This window comes from Pocillopora damicornis, chromosome 13 (assembly GCF_964200805.1).
Source record: "Pocillopora damicornis chromosome 13, jaPocDami1.2, whole genome shotgun sequence".
Lineage (NCBI taxonomy): Eukaryota > Metazoa > Cnidaria > Anthozoa > Scleractinia > Pocilloporidae > Pocillopora > Pocillopora damicornis.
The window spans coordinates 20,920,105-20,942,701 of record NC_142682.1 but is presented as its reverse complement, the minus strand read 5'-3'; the positions used below and the strand labels follow the sequence as shown (position 1 = coordinate 20,942,701).

Genomic DNA, 22,597 nt, shown 5'->3' with positions numbered 1-22,597 from the left:
TGTGTTTGTCCCTTCTTAGTATTGCAGCATTTCTGTAGGAATTTATAACAACCAATCTGTTGCATGAGTCTTAATTGGGGTATTCCAGATGTGTATGAAATAGAAGTACTACATATGAAGTGATCCTTGTAGTTTCTACTTTTTGAAATGAAAGTGTTCTTCTTCCTTTTGTAGTCATCACCAAACTGTAAGTGCTACAACACAGTCACATGTAGCCTAATCAGGCACTTGTAGAGCCTGAAGCATGTGCAAGCAGACTCTTGGAACATGCACATATCTAAGCGTCATTGACACTAGAGCTCATTGTTGAAGACTCTTGGAACACATATAATTATCTTGCTTCATCTGCTTAAACAGTAGAACAAGTATATTGATTAGTCATCTTAACTTCACTAAACATGTTTGTGTCAGGTTCTGGAGGGCAATTTAAAGAAATCTGTGGAAGGGCTAGATGCACTAAGGCCATCCAGGACACAGCTGAGTCCTTACCTACGCTTTGGTTGTCTTTCTCCACGGCTCTTTCATTTGAGGCTTACCAAAGCCTACATGAAGGTAAGGTGAAATTGCCGAAATAATATCCTGGTTTAATGATGTTTGCAGCTCACATGGTTTTTCCTTTAGATGACACTCTTTGCATGTCTATTGTCAGAATAAAGTATTTTTTGGTGGACCTGACTGAAAATCTTTTTTACAACAATCTTTGTGTATATCCTAAACCATTTTGAGTGACGTTGAATTGGCTTAGATTTAGAGAAGTATCTCTTCAAAATGGCTTTTCGGAGAAACCCCTTCAATTCATGTCCCCTAGTGAAAGTATCATTTTACACAGATTATTTGTGGAATCATATCATATGTGAAAATTTCAAGTCATTGCAACAAATCTGTCTTAAAATATTTTATTCACTAAATTATTGAAAATTCAGCACACTAGCCACTGGTAATACCTTAATGTGTTCATGCTATTGAGAAACTTAAATTGCTAAAATGTACATTTGTGATACTATGCTGATGTTATTTGCTGATGCTCTCAGTTTCTTTCCTAATGAACAAACTGACTCTATTTTTGCTTTTTTGCCATTGTAATGCATGAGATTAAAGCAGTCAGGTCAATAATATTTGTTGTTGGTAGCTCTTTTAAGGCTGAAAACATCGTGTATGTCTTAGGTGAAATGCCAGCCACCACCATTGTCACTCTACAGGCAGTTAGTTTGGAGGGAGTTTTTCTTTACACTTGCCAGTCGAAATCCTCAAATGGACAGGGCAGTGGACAATCCACTTTCTTTTAATATTCCTTGGGAGGAAAACCAAGATGCATTCGATGCATGGAAAAAGGTACAATAAATCCAGAATCTGAGTATTGTTTTTACTTTACTTGTGGTTAGGTGCTCTTTATTTTGAAACACTGCTTGCATCTTTTCTAGAAATGTTTAATATAGCAACTGTTCTTTTAGTAATGATGATGAATTAATGTTAACCCTTAAACTCCCAAGATCTCATTGGTGATTCTCCTTACTGTCTCCCATACAGTTCTTGTGATGTTAGTTTAGAGAACTTGGTATTGGATCAACTTACAATCCCCCTACTGATATTTTTCCTTATTCTCATCACTTGTCCGCTTGATATTGTATTGATTTTGAGAGAAATTATGTCTTGGTCGCTCATAGGAGTTAAAGGGTTATTGAGGGAACTTAACCTTTTGATTACAAGACAGGAAATTTCTCCCTTCAACATCTATACAATATGTAGAAAGGTAACAAGAAGTAAGAAAAATATCAACAAGGAGATATTGATTGATTTAACATCAAATCCTTAGAGCAAGAATCCCAAGCAATAAATGGGAATGGTACAGAGATCTGATAATAAGATCATGGCATAAAAGGGTTAAGTTAAATCAAAGGGTAGGATACTTAGTAGTGATACTTAGTTGTTCTAGTTGCAGGATTTTTATGAGAGATTTTGCTGAAAGTTCATCACCTTTAAATGTGTGTGTTGGTCAGTGATGCCCCACATTTCCAGTCAAAGAAAGTGTGGCTCGTTTGGCTGATTTGATCAGATGCATTAGTCTTTGATGGAATTAAAACTATAATTGCATATTTGCTTTTGATCTTGGCACTATTTGACTAAGAATTAAGCTTACTTCTTTATGCTAGGGCCAGACAGGTTTCCCATGGATTGACGCTATCATGCGACAATTACATGCGGAAGGGTGGATCCACCATGTAGCTCGACAAGCTGTTGGATGTTTCCTGACGAGAGGATGTCTTTGGATTAGTTGGGAAGAAGGATTTAAGGTATAGCTGTGAACTTTATGTTATTGATCTTTTGTAGCCCTCAACAAAATTGTTGTTAAGTTGTATGTTTAAAGTGAATGTTAATGTTGAATAGTATTTTGGCTTTTTTAATACTATTTTATCACTGAATTGATATACATGTAGATATTGCTTTTACATTTATAAGGATACTGAGATATATGTTGAGAAGTGTTTATTTTGTACAATATCTTCTGTTGTCCAGTGGCAGCTAGTAAATACCTTAATTTGTTATTCTTTGAAGTTGTTCTCTTGTTTGATAACTTATTACAATAATACGCTCATGAATGGCTCATATTTTCCTATTTTTATTCCATCCATACAAAATGTTTGTTTTCTTTTGAAGTTGTTTGAACAGCTTCAGTTGGATTCGGAATGGAGCTTGAATGCTGGTAACTGGCTTTGGGTGTCATGTAGTGCATTTTTTCATGGACAAATTCCGTGGTATTGCCCTGTCAATGTTGGAAAGAAACTTGATCCCTCAGGAAATTTTATAAGGTAACTTCACTCGTACTTCATTTTGCATTTCATTCGATTGCCAAAATCTTTGACCTTAAAAAGCATTGGCAAGATATGATGAGACCTAATGGCTTTATGGGTACACATGTATGTAATAACATGATCATCAAAGTTGCACGTGATAAAGGATACCAGCCTTCTAAACTTTCCAAGACAAGAATTACCGTAAACAAAGATTTTCACGAATAATGATAAAAGAAAAGCACAGACTGTGTTATTGTGAAAACATTTCCCATTTAGCCACTGTGTCATCGTTCTTGAATCGTGCTTTTCAGGTGTCGACGTTTTTGCAATCGAGTATGTAAAGGAAAGTTAGCCTGATGATTGCTTGATCTGTACTCTTTTGCTCTTCAATGTTGTTACAGATGAATAAGTAACATGTACTCTCCACTTCTCGTGCGAACTTCAAAACATTCACTGGAGAAAACATTTCATTATGAAAGCTTATTCAAATACTTAAAACGAAAAAACTGGTGACTGAAGTAATTCTAGGTAGAGAATTCGCTTGAGGCCCAAGAGAAAACACCTTATATTCTGCCACTAAAGTAGTTCAGGAAAAATTGGTTGAATCTTCCATCTTATCAATTTTGTCATAATATATGAGCGTAACAAGTCTGTAGTCCGTGCAATTCTGTTCAACATGCTAGCCTAATGAACATGTCCGTATCAAGCTGACAAAAATAGTCGACATTTGATCAATTTGTATTTGCTATCTTGACAGGCGATACGTCCCTGAACTCAAGACCATGCCGACAAAGTACATTCACGAGCCTTGGGTGGCACCCTTGGCCGTGCAGAAAGCTAGTAACTGCATTATCGGCCAAGATTACCCAGACCGCCTCTGTGACCACATCGAGAGACGGAAAGTTTGTCTTGAACGACTGAAGGACGTGTGCCAACAGATTCAGGGCACTAACTCGTCATCACGTGATATTGCCGATGTCGTTGATTAAATGTTCAGTTATTGATTCCCAACAGAATAGATTTTCCTGAGTATTAGTGTTGTTTTCTTTTTTTGTTTTGTTTTGTTTGGTTTATTTATTCGGTACGAAGAAATAGTGGCACTACTCGGCTTTAAAGGAAAAAAATCGCCGATACTCTAGATGCAAAAGGGGTAGTTCTTTCTTATGGGACCAAGTATCGAGTACTTGATCTGCATTCAAATGTAAAATTAGTCAAAACTCTCGCAGTCAAAGGTTTTCCAAACTGTGAAACATTTGTGAAAATATAATATTCAATGACCACATCTGATATGTACAGCATCAAAGCATGTTACGTTGACCGACCCCATCCATATGAAGAGGTGTTTCACGTTGACTTGTAAATATTTAATTGGTGCAAAGGAAAGTAAATATTGGTCATAGACCTCAACACTCTTTTATAGGTTACTAACCAACCTAGCAGTTATAGTCGACTTAAGCACGGCTCAATTGTTAAAATTTTAGATGAGCGACTCGTATGGAAAGTGACTGCTTCGTGATCCAAACGTACTAGTTTTGTTTCATCGTATTTCACTTCGATGGAAGCCTTTTAACGATAACTGATGCAATTTTAACTTGAGCGCTTTGGTTGCCGGTGCCGGTTCATTATCCAGTTTTAATTTTATCAGGCTGTCAAATACTACAACTTGTACAGTTTAAACATGTAGCCTGAATAATTGTATATAAAGTGGTTATTGTCACCCAGTGTTGTGTGTGGTGTTCGTTAATATGGGAAAATTGATTCAAGACGCCCATGTCCCTGTTATAAACCCCGTTGAAAACAAGGTGAGGGGCTGCGACGACAAAGCGGAGACATAAGAGCCTCCGGAAAAACGGCGGAAACTGACTGATAGTGATCTAGCCATCTTCGAGATGCTTACCTGACATCTAGCTTTTGATGGAGAGAGAGGTGGCCGGTCTCAGACGTCCAACTCGCAGGGCCGGTGAATTAGAGTAGCTTCTACGCTAGGCAAAACCAAACGGAAGTGAACTAAACAAGTCGAAGCGAGATATCTCTACCCCCACATGTGGCGAGGCTTCGATGTAAACTAGTGGAAACCCAAAATGTCTGGAACAACCTCGGAAGATCTGCTCTCAGTCATTGAACTGAGAACTGGTTAACCTGAGATATTGCAGGGCTTTCCCTCTATTTAAAACAACTGCTGATGCAATTTTTCCCGGTTCAACGCCAAGAAACTAGGCACATTAAAGTCATAATCGACAAAGAGACGGACAAGGCCACCCATCGAGAGGGTGAATATACTTATGGTATACTGGTAAGGGAGAAGAAAGATGGGACTTGTCGCTTGATGATAACCTTAAAAGTCCCCAATAATGGCATTGGGAGAAACATTTTGAAATGAACACCGTCTGTAGTCAATATGGTGAACCCCAATTGTAACATGACTTCTGTCGATTGGCGTAATGTATACTAGTCAATTCCTTTAAGTAAAATTTCAAGGAACTTCGTGGGCTTTCGGAGGAAGAGGCAGTTAAACCAGTACACTAATTTGCTAAATGAATTCCAAGATGTCTCGCGCAGTTTCAAACAATATTTAGAAACCAGTGACAACACAACCGCGGTCACTTATATGTAAGCTATGGTGATGATTCTCAACTCCAAGGAGATGACAAATATCACTGCAAACAAAATGTCAGTGACACAGAAGACTTACTACATGCCTCAAACCCCATTTCTCACCTAGGCTGGTCATGTAACCCCCTGTAATCTTTATCTCGTATCTTGTTAGAATTCCAATTACATTTTAACTGAGAAGTAAGTCTCGGTTAATATCCTTATTCTACCTATTAAACAAGTAAGGGGGTCAAAGAATGCGTCGATACAAATAGCCTCTGAATCAGGCTTCCTCGGCAGAGGCTGGCAAAAAGTTGCTTGCATACTGCAGGTGCAAACTAATCAATTTCTGGAGTACTCCTTAATTTAATTGTTGGCTTCAGTCGCCATTCTGAGCGGTATTTTGTTGACAACCTTTCCTTTCCGCATCCCTATTGAGTAGACCAGGTACAGTGTATGAGGGAGGCAGTAAGCCGGACAATGTCATAGTATTCCTAATTGCACAAACAAAATCATTTCAGGCAGGTGAATTTGTGTACCCTTTGAGTAAAAATAATACACGCATCCCTTACATTATCCAAAAGAACATTCGAATGCAAATTTCACTGCAATCCTTCTTCAGTGGTTCACAGGCCTTGGGTAGCACTCCCCTTACAAACTGCTCCCCATCATTTTTAAGCATCACATGTAACATTTTTGTCTACTTGATCGCGTGTCTGTTGTCTGACTACGCCACGTGCCTAGAGTTTTCGATTGCTGATCAGCGCATGCACAAGCTATCTCATGTGAACCCCGTGGCATCCTGTTACTTGATAGAATTATAACTGATCAAACTTCAACTTAGAGGTAAGTATCATCAGTGTCTCAATTTAACTTGTTGAATACGCTATTTTCACCCTTTTCTTCCCACTGGCTCGTCTGCTAATGGTCATAAGACAGGGCAAGACAGTTCATTGAAAGACAGACTGCTATTCTCTCCGATTGATGTTCACTTCAACTTAGACAAAAAGCAAATTTCGCTTTGTTGCACTTTAAAGTGTTTGCAGGGGGGAGGGAAAGGCAGTATATTAGACCTCAAATTTAGTTATGTAACGCCAATCGTTACTTGTTATGAAACAATAAGGAGGCAGTGGGCATACTGCCATCGGTTTCCGTGTCAATCCGTGCGTGAGTAACTTGCGTCTGTGTCGTACTTAAGAACCAGCACGTGCAAAGAAACATCAGGCATCCATATTTTACTTATTCTACTTTATAGTAGCAGGTGGCGTTTAGGAAAATGCGGGGGGGGGGGGGTTCTTTCTCTTTGATCCTACCTAGATTCTTTATCTATTTCCCTAGAAAGCATTGCTCAAGTGAATTTCTGGAGACATGTTTATCCTTCGCGTGCTCTTCATACAAAGCTTCTGAATCTTGCAAGTCAGCCCTTTCCGAAATTACTCATCGGTCAAGTTATAAGTGACTTATAAATTGACAAATAAAACACTTTTTTTTAACGAGGGTAAAAACTCAACGGTCATAGAATGACAAACCCGAGGCCCTCACTAGCTTAAAACAACGCATACCGAGTCCGTCTTGTGGTGCCTTAAAGTTTTTGCTGGGGAGTGATGGTAAGGTTGACCTCTAGTTATGTAACACCACTCGTCCTTTGTTTTGAAACCAAATGCGCTGTAAGTACATATGAAGAAGGAAGAAAGACCAAGGAAACAATGCAGTAGCGTCTTATTTAAAGTTACCCGCTATAGTGATTTATTGAAGATAACGCTATTTACGACCGTTTTTATGACTTCATTGTTAATGTGCAAGAAAGCAGGGTAATATGCATGCTGCCATCAGTTTTCTTGAGTGCGCAAGTTGCGCTATGTGTCCAACCAAAGAACCGTCACGTGCAGGGGAACATCAGGAATCCAAAGTTTACTATTTAGAAGTTTTAATAAACTATGAAGTTGATGCGTATAATGTTTGCGGAGTTGAGGGTCTCTCTCCCTTTGGTCTTTACTGGATTCCTAATTATTCTTTCTTTCAAGCGTCACAAATTTCTCAAGTCCGTTTCAGTATAAAATTGGCCGTTAATACAGTGGTTGACTTGACACAGGTGGCTATTTTCATTGAAAAAAAATAAGCAGATGCTTCAATAATGAAAGGCTGACCATAAATAACATGATCAGTATAAAAAAAATGTGCACGACAAAAAAGTTTTAAAGTTTTTATTCTTCTTCCTCTCTCAGTTTTGGTTTCCGGTGAGATAAGGACTTTCAAGGTCCTCACGTGGCTCACGAAAATCACGTTTTGGTGAGTGGAAAAATAAAGTGTATGACATGCAGGGTTAGTTATTTGTATGCTATCCGCTGAACTGAGCAGTGAAAAAGCCGTGAGCCTTGTATGTTAGTGTAGATGTGTTTCAATCGTAGACTACTTTGGAACAATCTAAGTAATTCTGCCTGATTCGTGAGAGAGCTTCGTTGGATTCAAGGTGAGATTCCTTTTCACAAAATTAATTGTATTCTGGGGAAAGTAAGGTCGTATGTGTACAGCAAGTGGTAAATCCAATTCATGCAAGCTCGACACAAGTTCTCGTTTTGGTGACCAAAAATCACGAAAAGTCGTCAGTGCAAACTCGCCACAAAATGGCAGTTTTCGACGCGGCTACAGATTTCAGATTTCCTTGTCTATCCGACACCGATGCTGAATTTCCTCAAGCGTACAAAATAGTTGCAGCTGGGCGCCTTGAATTGTGGACTCCGTAGACAGTGAGAAGTTTTTCCTCCTTGAATTTAAATTCCAGTCAATTCAGTGAGTGCAAAGTAAAATTGGCCAAACTAGTTTGATTTTATTTGGGTTCTTGCATTAGTCTCCATTATGTTATCTTATGATTACTTTTCATCGCTCCGTTCTTCGGAGCGATGAAAACCGTGAGCCCTGTAATCTGTGGTGTCTGACGATACTGTTAGACTCGCGAGAAAGCTTCACTGAGGTGAGATTCTTTTTCACATTGTTAATTGTATTCGACGACCATCAATGTCTGTATGTGTACAGCAAGTAGTTATTTTCACAGCACGTAATAAATTTAAATCATAAAAGCTCAACTTTACTCTAAAATCGCCATTTGGTGAACGAGAAGCGTATAAAGGTCGCCAGAAATATATTGTAGTCGTCAGAAAAAATAACGTAGAAAATTTCCAGTAAAATCTCGTGGTAAATGAGTGATTTACCACATAATTTCTCGGTAAAATTACCGCACAGCCTCATACTACATTACGCATTCAGTTCTTGGATAGAGAAAACGACATAAACAATACATTGCCATTGGGAAAACAGATTTGTTTAACAATAGTATGGGGCTGTGCGGAAATTTTACCAATTTCTTGCCTAACCAAGGCCATAGCAAAATTTCCTCAAGAGAGCAAAACAGTCGCAGCTAGGGGTCCTGAATTATTAACAGAGATAAGTTTTTTATCGTTGAATTTGATTTCTACTCAGCTGATTCCAGCTGTTACAGCGGATGCCAAAAGACTAGCACTTTTGTCTTTTTTTTAGTAAAATAACTATCACTCTAGAGCTAGGATTTTTTGTGGGGGGAAAAACTGTTACTTTTCAAATTGAGATGGTGACCTAGTACATTTAATTCTTGGCAGCATACTATCTTGTTTTCTGTAGGCTTCTCTTGACAGTTACCACAAGTATGCCACTCACATTTTCCAGTTGTGAGAGAATGAGCAGGTCTATGTTTCTCCTTGAAACTCATTTCCTGACTTTCTTTATTGACCAAGGGTTTTTCCTTCTCCTGAAGACAAGCCATATTGCATTTGAAATATAAATGGATGTCTTACTCCCTCTGGACTAAAATCCAAGTCTAGAATTCAATCAGTAGTGCTCTCCTCTCCACTGTTTTCCCTGCCTACTTCCATCTCAGCAGAGATTTAAGTCGGCATGCTTGGCTATTGCTATGTCATAGTTGTATCATAACAAAGATGGCAATTTTCAATTTGAAAATGTACATTTTTGGAATGTGATTATTAGCCACAAAAATGTTTTTAGCTCAAATGAAAAGCTAGTTAGGACAATTTGCAACTCAGGAACTTTTGATTTGGGTAACATTTTCTAGACTGGACTTTCCTTTTATAGTCTGAGTATAATGACAAATAATTAAAAAACCACAGATTCCCATATTAAACATTAGCAGGCTGCAAGACATAGGTATACCAAGGATGTGTACAAAGTTATATGCTGGCATTTAAAGTAACTTTAAATAGTGTCTTTATGTGCCTGTTTTGTATCTGATAGAGGTAATTGGATAATTTTTCACTTTCTGAAATAAATGTAGCACATTTTGTTTTTTATTTCTGCATAAGTAACAAATGCAAGTAGTATCACCTGTGAGAGCTGATAGGGAAAGCTATTACTCTTTTGATTTGAAAATATTCTAGAATTGTGACCCTAACCCTGACCCTAACCCTTTTCATCCTACAGTCTAGGAATCTAAGGATCTAACTTGCCATTAAGTTAATATTATTGCCTATGGTAAGCTCCTAAGCCAGCTACTAATTAAATTTCTTATTTTGTAACAAAGGTTTCTCTTCTTGTTTTTATCTTAGGGGTGCTGTTTATGGCTGAGAAAGAGAAACACAGTAAAGCAATCCATTGGTTTCGTAAAAACCTCCGGCTTCATGATAACCCTGCACTGTGTGAGGCACTGAATGGAAGTAGTGAGGTGCTGGGGCTCTATGTCCTTCCACCTTGTATTCCAGTAGATGGAAAACTCAATGCAAATCAATGGAATTTCTTGATGGAATGTTTAGAGGACCTGGAAAGAGGTCTAAGATGCCTTGGCTGTCAGCTGCTAGTTATACAAGGTTATCCAGTTCAAGTAATTCCTAAACTCCTAAGTAATCTAGAAGTGTCAAAGTTAACATTTGAAACAGAAAATGAACCATTTGGAAAACAGAGAGACGCTGTTGTTACTCACCTGGCTGAGAGTGCCGGGGTGAAGGTTGTTTCCTGTTCTTCACATTCCCTGTACAACACTGAATGTGTTATCAAAGCAAATTGTAACAAGGTTCCAGTACTCTTTACTGACTTTCTTGACGTCATTTCCACAATTGGACCACCAGAGTTTCCATTGAAAACAGTGAATGAAGAAAGCTTTCCAACTCTGAGAAATATTGAAAATAAATTCATTGACTACCATATACCCTCGCTTGAAGATATTGGAATTCAAAAATCTAATGTAACCTGTGGAGGAATATGGCATGGTGGAGAGACGGTGGCATTGAAAAAATTGGAAGATCTTCTAAAGGAGGTATGTTTTAATAAGATGCTTTGAATCAGTGATAACATTGTAGGGACGGACAATATTAGCAGGTACTAAGGAGGAGAGAACACATCATATGACACTCTGCACTAAATGTTTTTGCAAGTCTGATTTCTTCTGTCAGGCTTGCACTACACCATCAACAAAGGTTTTTCAGTAGTGAAACATCCACCAATGTTAATACCAACAAATGTTTATTGGTATTAACATTGTATTCCCTGTTACTATTTCAGTATTCCCTGCAGTCCATCATTGGCCGCTTGAAGGATTTTTCCAAGTTTCTATCCCAGTAGCTGGGCACCACCCATCTTGTTTTCCTTTTCGGGGTGGTACTGATGGAGTTAAGCCTGTGCTACTTCAACTATATTTTCCTTTCATATGTGTTGTTCACTTGTTTGTCCATTTGTAGATGATGAACACTGATTTTCAAATGGAGTCAAACAGTGAGACCTTTTTTCATAATTCTGTGGACAAGTTGAGCCCATTTCTCAGATTTGGATGCCTATCACCCCGGACACTATACCATGCAATTTCAAGTACTTACTACAAAGTGAGTGATACTTTTCTTAGGTAGGATTGTTTTGTAGTTTAATTTTGTTTGCCTTTGTCTCAAAATAAGTATCAATGGTAATTAAACTGAAATAAAGGAAAATCAGCCTAAAAATAGCTTGAGGGAGTTTAAGGTATCAAGATCTCTATAAAAACCAGAACTTTAAGTGGTGTAAATTATTTAAAAGAAGGCAGATCAGGTAGTGAAATTAGTTTGTCCTGATTCTTTTTACATGTTAAAGTTAATCTAATGCTTTTCCTCCTCTCACTCCTTTTTTTGTAGATACTGCTAACCCCCAACAGATAGAAGGTTAAATAAAGTGTGTTTCAAATACTTTTCTTCCAGGCTAAGCAGTGCAATCCTCCATTGTCATTCTTCAACTTCTTACTTTGGAGAGACTTCTACTTCTTGATTGGCAGCAAAAATCCAACTTTTCACCAGATAGAGAACAATCCACTTTGCTTGCAAATTGAGTGGGAGGACAATGATTTTGCTGTACAGCAATGGAAAAAGGTATTTTTATGTGAATATGCTATAAATCTGAAATATTCTTGAACAAGTATTATTGTTGTTTGCACACCTTCCACCGAGTTTACAATTAAATGTGTACACACACTTCTCAATGATGAAATAGTCACATTGACTTTGCCATCCAAAAATGTTGTTTCTGTTTTTTAGAGAAAAGTTGGGAAAATTGCTTCGTAAGATCACTTTTGTGCTTCTGTTGATGCATATTAACTGTTACTCTGGCGAAAGACTTAGATATTAAGCATATACAGATGAGATGCTCTTTAGTTCTATTAAAAGTATACATTTTTACATAGGGTCAAACAGGTTTTCCTTTTATTGATGCTGTTATGCGCCAACTATACCTTGAAGGGTGGATTCCAGATGTTGCTGCACAAGTTGTTGGTTGTTTTCTTACAAAAGGGTGCATGTGGATCAACTGGCAAGAAGGTTTTAAGGTAAAACTAGATATTTAAGTGAATTGCTTTTGTCAATGTGGAAGTCTGGCTGATTGAAAACAGTTACTTGCATATATTTCTTGACATGAGCAAACCTTACACAGGTAAAAATATATGGTGGGATCCCACCAATCCCACCAAGGGTCCCAGGTGTGTCCCGGGTGGGATCCCACCTTATTTTTGGGTGGGATCCCAAGTGAGATCCCACTTGGGATTATGGAACATCCCACATGGGATCCCACCAATTGAAGTTGGGATCCGGCCAATTGAAGTGGGGATCCCACCTTAAATTCCTAATAGCATCCCACCCGGGAAAGCACATTCTGGGCAGGATTAAACCTAGAATCCCGCCAATCCCTCTTGGGATCTTGCCTCAAATTTCAGATAGTTTCCCACTCAGGAAATCACATCCCAGGTGGGATTGCACCTGGGATCCTGCCAATCCCAGTTTAGACCCTGCTTAAAATTTCAGATGGCTTCCCACTTAGGATTTTAACAAAAATCCTTAGAGGGATCCTGCCTTACACTGGAGACCACAGATTTATGAAATGTATCAGATGGGATATCTTATCAATCCCTTTTGTAACCTAATCCTTCAAATTAAGAGGATAAAATTTTCTAGTTAAGCTATAGATCCTGTCAATCCACTGAGGGTAAAAAACTTTCCAACAAGCTATAGAACATATGGACACCTCCACTGGGATCCCATTATCTTACCCAAGCTATTGATCATACATGATTCAAGCAGGACATGAATGCACATACTTTATGTGATGAAGATCTCATAATTTATTTGCAATGAGGATGTTTTTGATGTTGTTTCACTTACAAATTACTTAACTGAACATTTTTAAAGAATAACAGCACAACTCAACATATTACTTTTTCAATATCATTTATGCAGTCCATTCACAGTGTAATCTGGCTCAACATTTAAAAAAATTGGCTGTTGTATATGAAAGAATAGAAGAAAGACAAAACTTCAATAATTCATGTTATAAAAAATTTGATGAAGAAGGTAGTGGTTTAAATTCTGCTCTCTCTTTAGTCGAATTTTTCAAAGCAAAGCAGGGTCAGAATGTTCCCAAATGTGACTAAAGTATTGAAACCTGACCGATAGATTTATTTCATTGTAAAAGTGTAAGCTTAAGAAACTGCAGCATGCAAGTGACCGATTTGATTCTCAGAATTATTCAAGTTTCAGTTGTGGTGAGCATTAGGTAAGCTCAATTCAAGCCATTATATCAACTCTTTGGTGAGAATTGATCACGTAACAAATGTTGCAATTTGTACTGACCACAAACTTTCAAAATCCTAGCTTTATAAATGGCCACTCAATCATTGTTTAATTGTACCAGTCGATATGTCAACTGTTGTCCCTTCTTTTCACATGGTGCCAATGACTTTCTTTTCATTTACAACACTCATACTGGTCTCTTTTTCACATTAAACCACAATAAAACCCATCTTTAGAAATGTCATATTAAGCAAAACAGTCAAGGAAAGAAATAACTTGAAGCACGAGTGATCAACCAATGAAAAGTACATTCAAAGATGAGTGCCAAATGGAGTTTTCTTTGTTTCCGATCACGGGTATGATCATGGGGATCTTTTTGGAATTGACATTGGCTAGCAAAGAGAATCCCCTGGTTTTCCCAATTGCAGTCTCAAGAGAAGCATGCAAAAGTATTCTGACTTTTCTGACTGGTTCTTTTTCCTTGTATGATGCATACCTTGGATCCATGTTTTGATGATGATATAAATAATGATGTGAATTCACTCTATGTAGAAATAATCAACAAGAATCAAACATATTAGGAAGTATAGGAGATACCTAGATGATCCCAGAATCATTGGGTTCAAAGGAGACTTTACATTTGTGCCCTTTATGTTAGAGATACACTAAACATCTTTTGGAATTATCTTACCTAAATGTCATACATGTAGGTAAGATTACCACTTCTTTCTTTCTATCCTTCCCAAGATCATGAGTGAGAGTGTTTTCCTAGGTGGGATAAAGGATCCCAGGTGGAATATGTAAATCTCAACTAGGATCCCAAGTAAAATACATAAGTCCCACCAAAACTCCCAGGTGGGATGCAGAAATCCCACCTAAGATCCCAGGTGGGATGCAGGAATCCCACATTTAAAGCAGGATCCTGGGTGGGATCAAATTTTCATCCCAGGTGGGAAAGGTGGGATCCCACCACCTAAGGCGGGATCCTGCCATTCCCACTTGGGATCCTGGGTGGGATTGCCGGTATCCCACCCATATCCCACCTGACATTTTACCTGGGTGCCTTTGATACTTTTTCTGTTTGTTTATCTTTTTCTTTTAGATTTTTGATACAATTAAATAAACCAGAATTACAGGGTCAAAGTAAGGGTCTCATGTCAAAATGCTCTATTCAATTACATGAAAAGGTTCCTTTGGCATGAAACAATAAAATGCCATAAGTTCACTCTTTTTTATTCAGTTTCTCTTCTTGATAAGAATGCAACTGCCATGCTGGAAAAAGCAAATAGGCCCACCATCTGTGTCATAAAATGCCCTGCCATAAACTGCTATAAAGGATAGGTTTACAACTACCTGTAGATTAAATGAACATTTTAACTTTTATAGGTCTTTGGAGAGATTCAGTTAGATGTAGAGTGGAGCATAAATGCTGGAAAGTGGTTGTCAATTTCTGGCAATGTCTTTGACAGAAATAAACCTCTTGAGTTCTTCTGCCCAGTGGACAGTGGAAGAAAGATGGACCCCTCTGGAGAGTACATTAGGTAAATAATCAGTAACCTTTCCACTTACTACTTGAAACAACCAGTTCCAAGTTACTGATAAGGCCTGGTATCTGGATTGATAGGTGTGTCACTTGATGTCTAAAGGCAATCATCTGTCTTTGGACTATGTGAGTGATTTCTTCACTCACATGGGAAGAACACCCTATCAAATTCTCAAAATATCAGTCTCTGTCATTGTTAGGTAAGCATTTTAGAACCACCCTCGCAAATATGTTCAGATCATAGCATCTTCTGTTACTCTAAGGATCAGACCATTTATTTCTTAACAACCAATTTAAGATGTAGATCTTTAAAATTGCTATGATTTTAGGAAATACGTGCCTGAGCTCCGCAGTTTTCCTATTAAGTACCTGTTTGAACCATGGAAAACACCTAAACCAGTTCAACAAGCTTCTGGATGTATAATCGGTGAAAACTACCCCTTACCGTTAGTGGACCATAAAGAACACTTGAGGACGTGTCTAAAGAGGCTGGAAGAATTAGCCCAGAGCATGACTATTCAAATTCCAGGTATATACAATGATAATGAGGAGTTTTAAAGATTTTGGAAATTATTTTTCTCTAAGTTCTTTAAACATGGATAAAGGGATTCAGAATTTCTAATTTTTCTCTGCAGTGATGCAAAGTGGACACACCAGTGTGCATTTGTTCAGAAAAGACTTGAGGCTTCACGACAACCCCACATTGCGCTCCTGTTTGAATGGAAGTGAGACATTCTATCCTGTGTACATTTTGGACACCGCAGCAGCAAAGCAGAGCAAAATCTCAGCCAACCGCTGGAATTTTTTACTTGAGAGCTTAAGAGATCTGGATAATCAGCTAGCAAGGCTTGGATCACGCCTGTTTGTGGTACGGGGAAGAGCTGTGGAGGTGCTCCCTGAATTAATCTCAGATTGGGGCATAACTCGCATTAGCTTTGAAACTGACTGTGAGCCATTTGGGGCCCAGAGAGATGCTGTTATCCGACATATAGCAGAGAAATCAGGAGTTGAAGTTGTCAGCAAAACATCACACACTCTGTTTGAGCCATGTCAAATTGTCGATGCCAATCGGGGGAAGATATCAATGCTTTTCAAAGAATTTGTGAAAGTCATCGAAGAGAACAAGCTCAGTGTACCCAGTCCTGTCAAAGAAGTGAACAGACAACTTGTGGGAAACTGTGTGACACCAGTAGCTGTTGATCATCAGAGAAAGTATGGAGTTCCTGAATTGAATGAGCTAGGAGTGAAGGACATACGATGTGTGACAAGTGCAGGGTTATGGAGAGGGGGAGAACAAGAGGCTTTAAGAAGACTTGGTCTTCTTGAGAAAGAGGTACATAATACATTTTCGTAACTTGCTAAATTTTGTTAAACTGATGGGTAAGAATTAACCGTGAATGACAACATGTTTTGGTAATTTCTTAGTATAGTATTTTAGAATTCTAATTCATTTTTGTTTTTTTTATGTGTTTAGTTGGTGAAAAACGACTTTGAGGAGGTCCCATTAAGTGCAGCATCAATGACTTCCTCAAAAACTCACTTAAGTCCATACCTTCGGTTTGGATGTTTGTCACCCAGAATGATGTGGGAGAGCTTTACTGACTGTTATGTCAAGGTGTGCATCACCTTTAAATTAAATCTAAAAGGTTACGTAAAGAACCCAATAAATGACTGGCCTTGAGGTGCAAAATGATTCTGTGATAGAAAGGCATGACTGGGTATGCTTGGAAACTTCGTGGACATAACTTTTATAGCAACTCAGTGGTTGATGGGATGGGTGTTATTTTGAAAATGAAGAAGTGACTTGGGAATTGACAAGACTGTAAACATATGAAGATTTTCCTTACAACTTTTTTATCCCAGTAAACAAGGGATGTGGTGAAAATTTTATTTTGGTTTAAACTTAATTATCGTCAAAGTAAATAAATAAAGCCTTCAACTACTTATTGCTGTTGTTTTATTTATTTGATTTGTTCATCTAATTTTTTACTTTTTTTTTTTGTGCCCTCATGGGAAACAGTCGAAAGGTACCATACCACCTATGTCGCTTTACAAACCTCTTCTGCTTCGAGAGTTTTTCTTCACCATTGCAAGTACCTTTCCAGGGCTTCATAAGATGAACAACAACCCTCTCTCCATACAGTATCCATGGGAGGAAAATGCTGAAGGTCTCCAGCGGTGGAAGAATGTAAGTTTCATGGAATTATGTCAACGACGGTGTTGTTGATAATATGTGTTAACAATGTGCGTTACAACTTCCAGGGCACTACTGGATTTCCATGGATCGATGCAGTAATGCGACAGTTGCGCACAGAGGGTTGGATCCCTCATATGGCACGTCAAGCTGTTGGGTGTTTCTTGACCAGGGGATGCCTTTGGATAAACTGGGAAGAGGGATTTAAGGTAGGAAATACTGAAATGAATATTTTACAGTGAGTTTCTGGTTTAGAGGAAAGAGGTGAAAAGATTGATTTCCTTCCATAAGGTTTTCGAGGAGCTTCAATTGGATGCTGAGTGGAGTCTGAATGTGGGAAATTGGCTGTGGCTGTCTGGAAGTACTTTTGTGAAAGAGCACGTACCTTGGTTTTGTCCTGTGGAAGTTGGGAAGAAGGTTGATCCCAATGGGGAATATGTGAGGTAAATGTAATGTGTGGTTGGTTTTAACTAGTGCTAAGTAAGGACTGACCTAATTTATTGAGCAGACACTAATGTTTTATTGGAAATTGTTTTGCAGGAAATACGTCCCTGAGTTGAAAGGGTTGCCCACAGAGTATTTGTTTGAACCATGGAAAGCACCTGCATTTGTTCAACAAGCTGCTGGATTTATATTGGGTGAAGACTACCCCTTCCCACTGGTGGACCATAAAGAAAAGAGAAGGGAATGTGTGATTCGGCTGAAAGAAGTGACCCAGAGACTCGTTGCTGAAAGTCCAGGTAAAAGTCAAAAATGAAGTATTTGAGTGCGGAGCATGCTATTACACCTACTTTTGTCATTTTGGCGCAATTGGAAATTGGAAATGATAAGGAGATAATCACTAAAGAGTGCCTGTAACATGATATGTTAAATTATGATTAAAAAGACTACCTGAGGTAGTCTTAATTACCTAAGTAATAATTTGGAAGAAATAACACCATATTTATGGTAACTAAAAAAGGGTGATACGCTGGGGATATGCTGTTATGATGGAGAACCGCTTGTGACTCTTGTAATGTAGTTCGTGACGTTAAGATATCACCTCTTGCGGGCAGACGCAATTCAGGAAATAGATAAATGTTATTCAATTTCTCTTTGTAGACATGCATAGTGGACACACCAGTGTGCATTTGTTTAGAAAAGACTTGAGGCTTCATGACAACCCCACATTGCGCTCCTGCTTGAACGGAAGTGAGACATTCTATCCTGTATACATTTTGGACACTGCAGCAGCAAAGCAGAGCAAAATCTCAGCCAACCGCTGGAATTTCTTACTTGAGAGCTTAAGAGATCTGGATAATCAGCTAGCAAGGCTTGGATCACGCCTGTTCGTGGTACAAGGCAGAGCTGTGGAGGTGCTCCCTGAATTAATCTCAGATTGGGGCATAACTCGCATTAGCTTTGAAACTGACTGTGAGCCATTTGGGGCCCAGAGAGATGCTGTTATCCGACATATAGCGGAGAAATCGGGAGTTGAAGTAGTCAGCAAAACATCGCATACTCTGTTTGAGCCATGTCAAATTGTCGATGCCAATCGGGGGAAGATATCAATGCTTTTTAAAGAATTTGTAAAAGTCATCGAAGAGAACAAGCTCAGTGTACCCAGTCCTGTCAAAGAAGTGAACAGACAACTTGTGGGAAACTGTGTGACACCAGTAGCTGTTGATCATCAGAGAAAGTATGGAGTTCCTGAATTGAATGAGCTAGGAGTGAAGGACATACGATGTGTGACAAGTGCAGGGTTATGGAGAGGGGGAGAACAAGAGGCTTTAAGAAGACTTGGTCTTCTTGAGAAAGAGGTACATAATACATTTTCGTAGCTTGCTAAATTTGGTTATACTGATGGGTGAGAATTAACCGTGAATGACAACTTGTTTTGGTAATTTCTTAGTACAGTATTGTAGACTTCTAATTCCTTTTTGTTTTTTTTATGTGTTTAGTTGGTGAAAAACGACTTTGAGGAGGTCCCATTAAGTGCAGCATCAATGACTTCCTCAAAAACTCACTTAAGTCCATACCTTCGGTTTGGATGTTTGTCACCCAGAATGATGTGGGAGAGCTTTACTGACTGTTATGTCAAGGTGTGCATCACCTTTAAATTAAATCTAAAAGGTTACTTTAAAAAAAAACCCAATAAATGACTGGCCTTGAGGTGCAAAATGATTCTGTGATAGAAAGGCATGAGTGGGTATGCTTGGAAACTTCGTGAACATAACTTTTATAGCAACTCAGTGGTTGATGGGGTGGGTGTTATTTCGAAAATGAAGAAGTGACTTGGAAATTGACAAGATTGTAAACATATGAAGATTTTCCTTGCAACTTTTTTCTCTCAGCAAACAAGGGATGTGGTGAAAATTTTATTTTGGTTTAAACTTAATTATTGTCAAAGTAGATAAATAAAGCCTTCAACTACTTATTGCTGTTGTTTTATATATTTGATTTTTTTGTATATTTTTTCCTTTTTTTTTGTGCCCTCATGGGAAACAGTCAAAAGGTACCATACCACCCATGTCACTTTACAAACCTCTTCTGCTTCGAGAGTTTTTCTTCACCATTGCAAGTACCTTTCCAGGGTTGCACAAGATGGACAACAACCCTCTCTCCGTTCAGTATCCATGGGAGGAAAATGCTGAAGGTCTCCAGCGGTGGAAGAATGTAAGTTTCATGGAATTATGTCAACGACGGTGTTGTTGATAATATGTGTTAACAATGTGCTATACAACTTCCAGGGCACTACTGGATTTCCATGGATTGATGCAGTAATGCGACAGTTGCGCACAGAGGGTTGGATCCCTCATATGGCACGTCAGGCTGTTGGGTGTTTCTTGACCAGGGGATGCCTTTGGATCAACTGGGAAGAGGGAGTTAAGGTAAGAAATACCCAAATGGATATTTAACAGTGAGTTTCTGGTTCGGAGTAAAGAGGTTAAAAGGTTGATTTCCTTTCTTAAGGTTTTCGAGGAGCTTCAATTGGATGCTGAGTGGAGTCTGAATGTGGGAAATTGGCTGTGGCTGTCTGGAAGTACTTTTGTGAAAGAGCACGTACCTTGGTTTTGTCCTGTGGAAGTTGGGAAGAAGGTTGATCCCAATGGGGAATATGTGAGGTGAAAATAAGTTTTAAAACCATTCTCCGTATGGATTATTTTAAGGTTTCCTCTAAACCTCTTTTTTTCATTTTGGGAAATTTTGTTTATTTGCGTGCTTCAGTTATACCTTACAATTTTTTTCTTTTGTAGACGTTATGTCTCAGAACTGAAAAGGTTACCTCTGCAATATCTGTTCGAGCCTTGGAAAGCGCCTTTAGCAGTCCAAAAGGCGGCGCGGTGCGTGGTTGGTGACGATTATCCGGAACCATTAGCTAATCACATTGAACAGCGAAAGATCTGTGTGCGGCGCTTGAAAGATATGTGCAACACCTTGAACATATCAGGTAGGTAATATTGTACAACTGACTATGATGATGGGAGATCTAACCACGTTTACCTTTTAATGTTTTTAAACATCAAAAAGGTACACTTGGTTGGACCTCACATCATCATTGTTAGATCTTGTAATAAAAGAGTATTGCCGTTCGAATTATTCGGTGAAGTATGATTAGCATACTTCACCAAATAATTCGAATAGTTCGAACAGCAATGGTAGTGTAAAGTACGAGGAGTACATGCGACCCCGGCTTCAAAGTTGGTTTGTCATTTGTTATTAGTGTTCTAAAAGTGGAGTTTAACTCTGAATTACCAGGTGGTTTTTTTTAAGACGATGTTAGTTCTTAAGCGGGTTTGTTACGTTTCTTTTTAGGGCACATCAGTCTTCACTGGTTTAGGAAGGATCTTCGACTTCACGATAATCCCACTTTAAGAGATTGCCTTGTAGACAGTGCAGTGTTCTATGGAGTGTATATTCTTGATAGTTGTGCTGAAGCAAGGTTGAGTCCAAACCGTTGGCGTTTATTGCTAGAATCACTAAAGGACCTGGATGCCAGTCTGGCGGAGTACGGCTCGCGTCTCTTCGTATTGGAGGGTAGACCGTTAGATGTCTTACCATCTCTTTTTGAACAGTGGAGCATCACTCGGCTTTCTTTTGAGGTTGATTGTGAGCCTGATTGTAAGACCAGGGATATGGTTGTGACTACTGTTGCCAAGAAAGCTGGAATCCAAGTTATCAGCCACGTGTCACACACCCTTTATGACACTAAAGCGCTTCTAAAATCACCTGAAGGAAGAGCACCCCAACTTTTCGACGAATTTCAAAAACTTGTTGTGCAACTTGGGCGACCCCAAAAACCAGTGCCAAGGGTTGACAGAAAGCTATTTGGCTCGTGTGTTACTCCCGTAGGAAGAGATCATGATACGCAGTACGGAGTCCCTGCACTAGACATCCAAAAGTTGCATTCTAGTGGCTCGTGGTTTTATCAAGGTGGCGAGAGAGAGGCGTTGTCAAGGATGGAGGCAGCTTTATGCGAGGTTGGAATTCTTTCAGACATTTTGCTTGAATTATTCCTCTAAGCCAGTTGTTTTCCAATCAGAAAGACTTTTCCAAATAGCAGTCTCTTTTTGGTCAATGGCTCTGGCTTCATGAAATGTTACGTGTTGTTTAGAAAACCACTTATTTAAACCAGGTGGTGGCCTTTGTTGCTTTCGCTTTGTAATGTTGAGCCGTTCAAATGAAGGAAACTTGTACCAATAGCATTATAAGCAGGTACTCTCGCCAGGTTTGTTAACACTGTATGTAAAATTATGTTGTCTTTGCGCCCATCTGTTGGTAATGTTCCACTTTGCTCTACTGTAAGTCTTATGCTCAGGTAAGCTTTCAAACTCATTGCCCATCTGCTTATAGATGGCAAGGGGAGACAATTCTTAGGACTTCTCGCTGGTAAACTCTTAGTATATCTTGATTTGTTAAGCTCTTTGTATTTCCCATTGTGACGTAGTCAATATAATTCCTGCAGATGGTAAAGAACGACTTTTGCGAGCCGTTGTTAACAGCCCGTTCACTGATGCCGTCACAATACCACCTGAGCCCCTACCTGAGGCTGGGTTGTCTGTCTCCCAGGCTCCTTTATCAAAGAATGACTGAGGAATATATCAAGGTACAGTTCAGCCTGTTCATGTATTAAGAGAAGGGAAACAAAGGGGTACAGAGGAGGGCTCTCACTCCAGGCTTTTAGATATGCAAACTCCACGAAAGTTACTAACTCTTGTGAACTGACTCTGTTTTTCAAGAGGTTTGCTTAAAGTCTAACCTCGATTTGTAGTTTTGAGTGGAATTACTCTGTTGGTAGACAGCGTGAGGTACAACGACTTCTAAGAACAAGCCAATTATTATTTCTTGAGCGAGCTTTACAGTGCAGGCAACTGTTACTCTTTCCTGTAAATAACCATTGAGGAGGAGATATATCCCAGCTATGGACTTGATTGAC

The 22,597-nt window shown here is 38.9% G+C and overlaps 1 protein-coding gene and 1 long non-coding RNA gene across 2 annotated transcripts in view; one reads left to right on the top strand and one right to left on the bottom strand.

Annotated features, from left to right (window-relative positions):
* Positions 1 to 22,597, top strand: part of LOC113664237 (uncharacterized) — a 30,857-nt gene that overhangs the window by 6,046 nt on the left and 2,214 nt on the right. The window contains exons 9-33 of the mRNA XM_089191649.1: positions 412 to 552; positions 1,165 to 1,332; positions 2,151 to 2,291; positions 2,656 to 2,807; positions 3,550 to 3,755; positions 10,001 to 10,680; positions 11,102 to 11,242; positions 11,588 to 11,755; positions 12,067 to 12,207; positions 14,831 to 14,985; positions 15,317 to 15,516; positions 15,623 to 16,320; positions 16,462 to 16,602; positions 17,008 to 17,175; positions 17,250 to 17,390; positions 17,473 to 17,624; positions 17,722 to 17,921; positions 18,283 to 18,980; positions 19,122 to 19,262; positions 19,669 to 19,836; positions 19,911 to 20,051; positions 20,134 to 20,285; positions 20,418 to 20,611; positions 20,977 to 21,641; positions 22,127 to 22,267. Coding sequence (XP_089047775.1) covers positions 412 to 552; positions 1,165 to 1,332; positions 2,151 to 2,291; positions 2,656 to 2,807; positions 3,550 to 3,755; positions 10,001 to 10,680; positions 11,102 to 11,242; positions 11,588 to 11,755; positions 12,067 to 12,207; positions 14,831 to 14,985; positions 15,317 to 15,516; positions 15,623 to 16,320; positions 16,462 to 16,602; positions 17,008 to 17,175; positions 17,250 to 17,390; positions 17,473 to 17,624; positions 17,722 to 17,921; positions 18,283 to 18,980; positions 19,122 to 19,262; positions 19,669 to 19,836; positions 19,911 to 20,051; positions 20,134 to 20,285; positions 20,418 to 20,611; positions 20,977 to 21,641; positions 22,127 to 22,267 — 6,093 coding nt within the window. The remainder of the gene's footprint in view (positions 1 to 411; positions 553 to 1,164; positions 1,333 to 2,150; positions 2,292 to 2,655; positions 2,808 to 3,549; positions 3,756 to 10,000; positions 10,681 to 11,101; positions 11,243 to 11,587; positions 11,756 to 12,066; positions 12,208 to 14,830; positions 14,986 to 15,316; positions 15,517 to 15,622; positions 16,321 to 16,461; positions 16,603 to 17,007; positions 17,176 to 17,249; positions 17,391 to 17,472; positions 17,625 to 17,721; positions 17,922 to 18,282; positions 18,981 to 19,121; positions 19,263 to 19,668; positions 19,837 to 19,910; positions 20,052 to 20,133; positions 20,286 to 20,417; positions 20,612 to 20,976; positions 21,642 to 22,126; positions 22,268 to 22,597) is intronic.
* LOC149035882 (uncharacterized) lies at positions 5,319 to 6,400 on the bottom strand. The gene is made up of 2 exons (XR_016182268.1): positions 5,957 to 6,400; positions 5,319 to 5,878 (listed from the first exon to the last, which is right to left on the bottom strand). It is a non-coding gene; the product is annotated as an uncharacterized LOC149035882 (long non-coding RNA).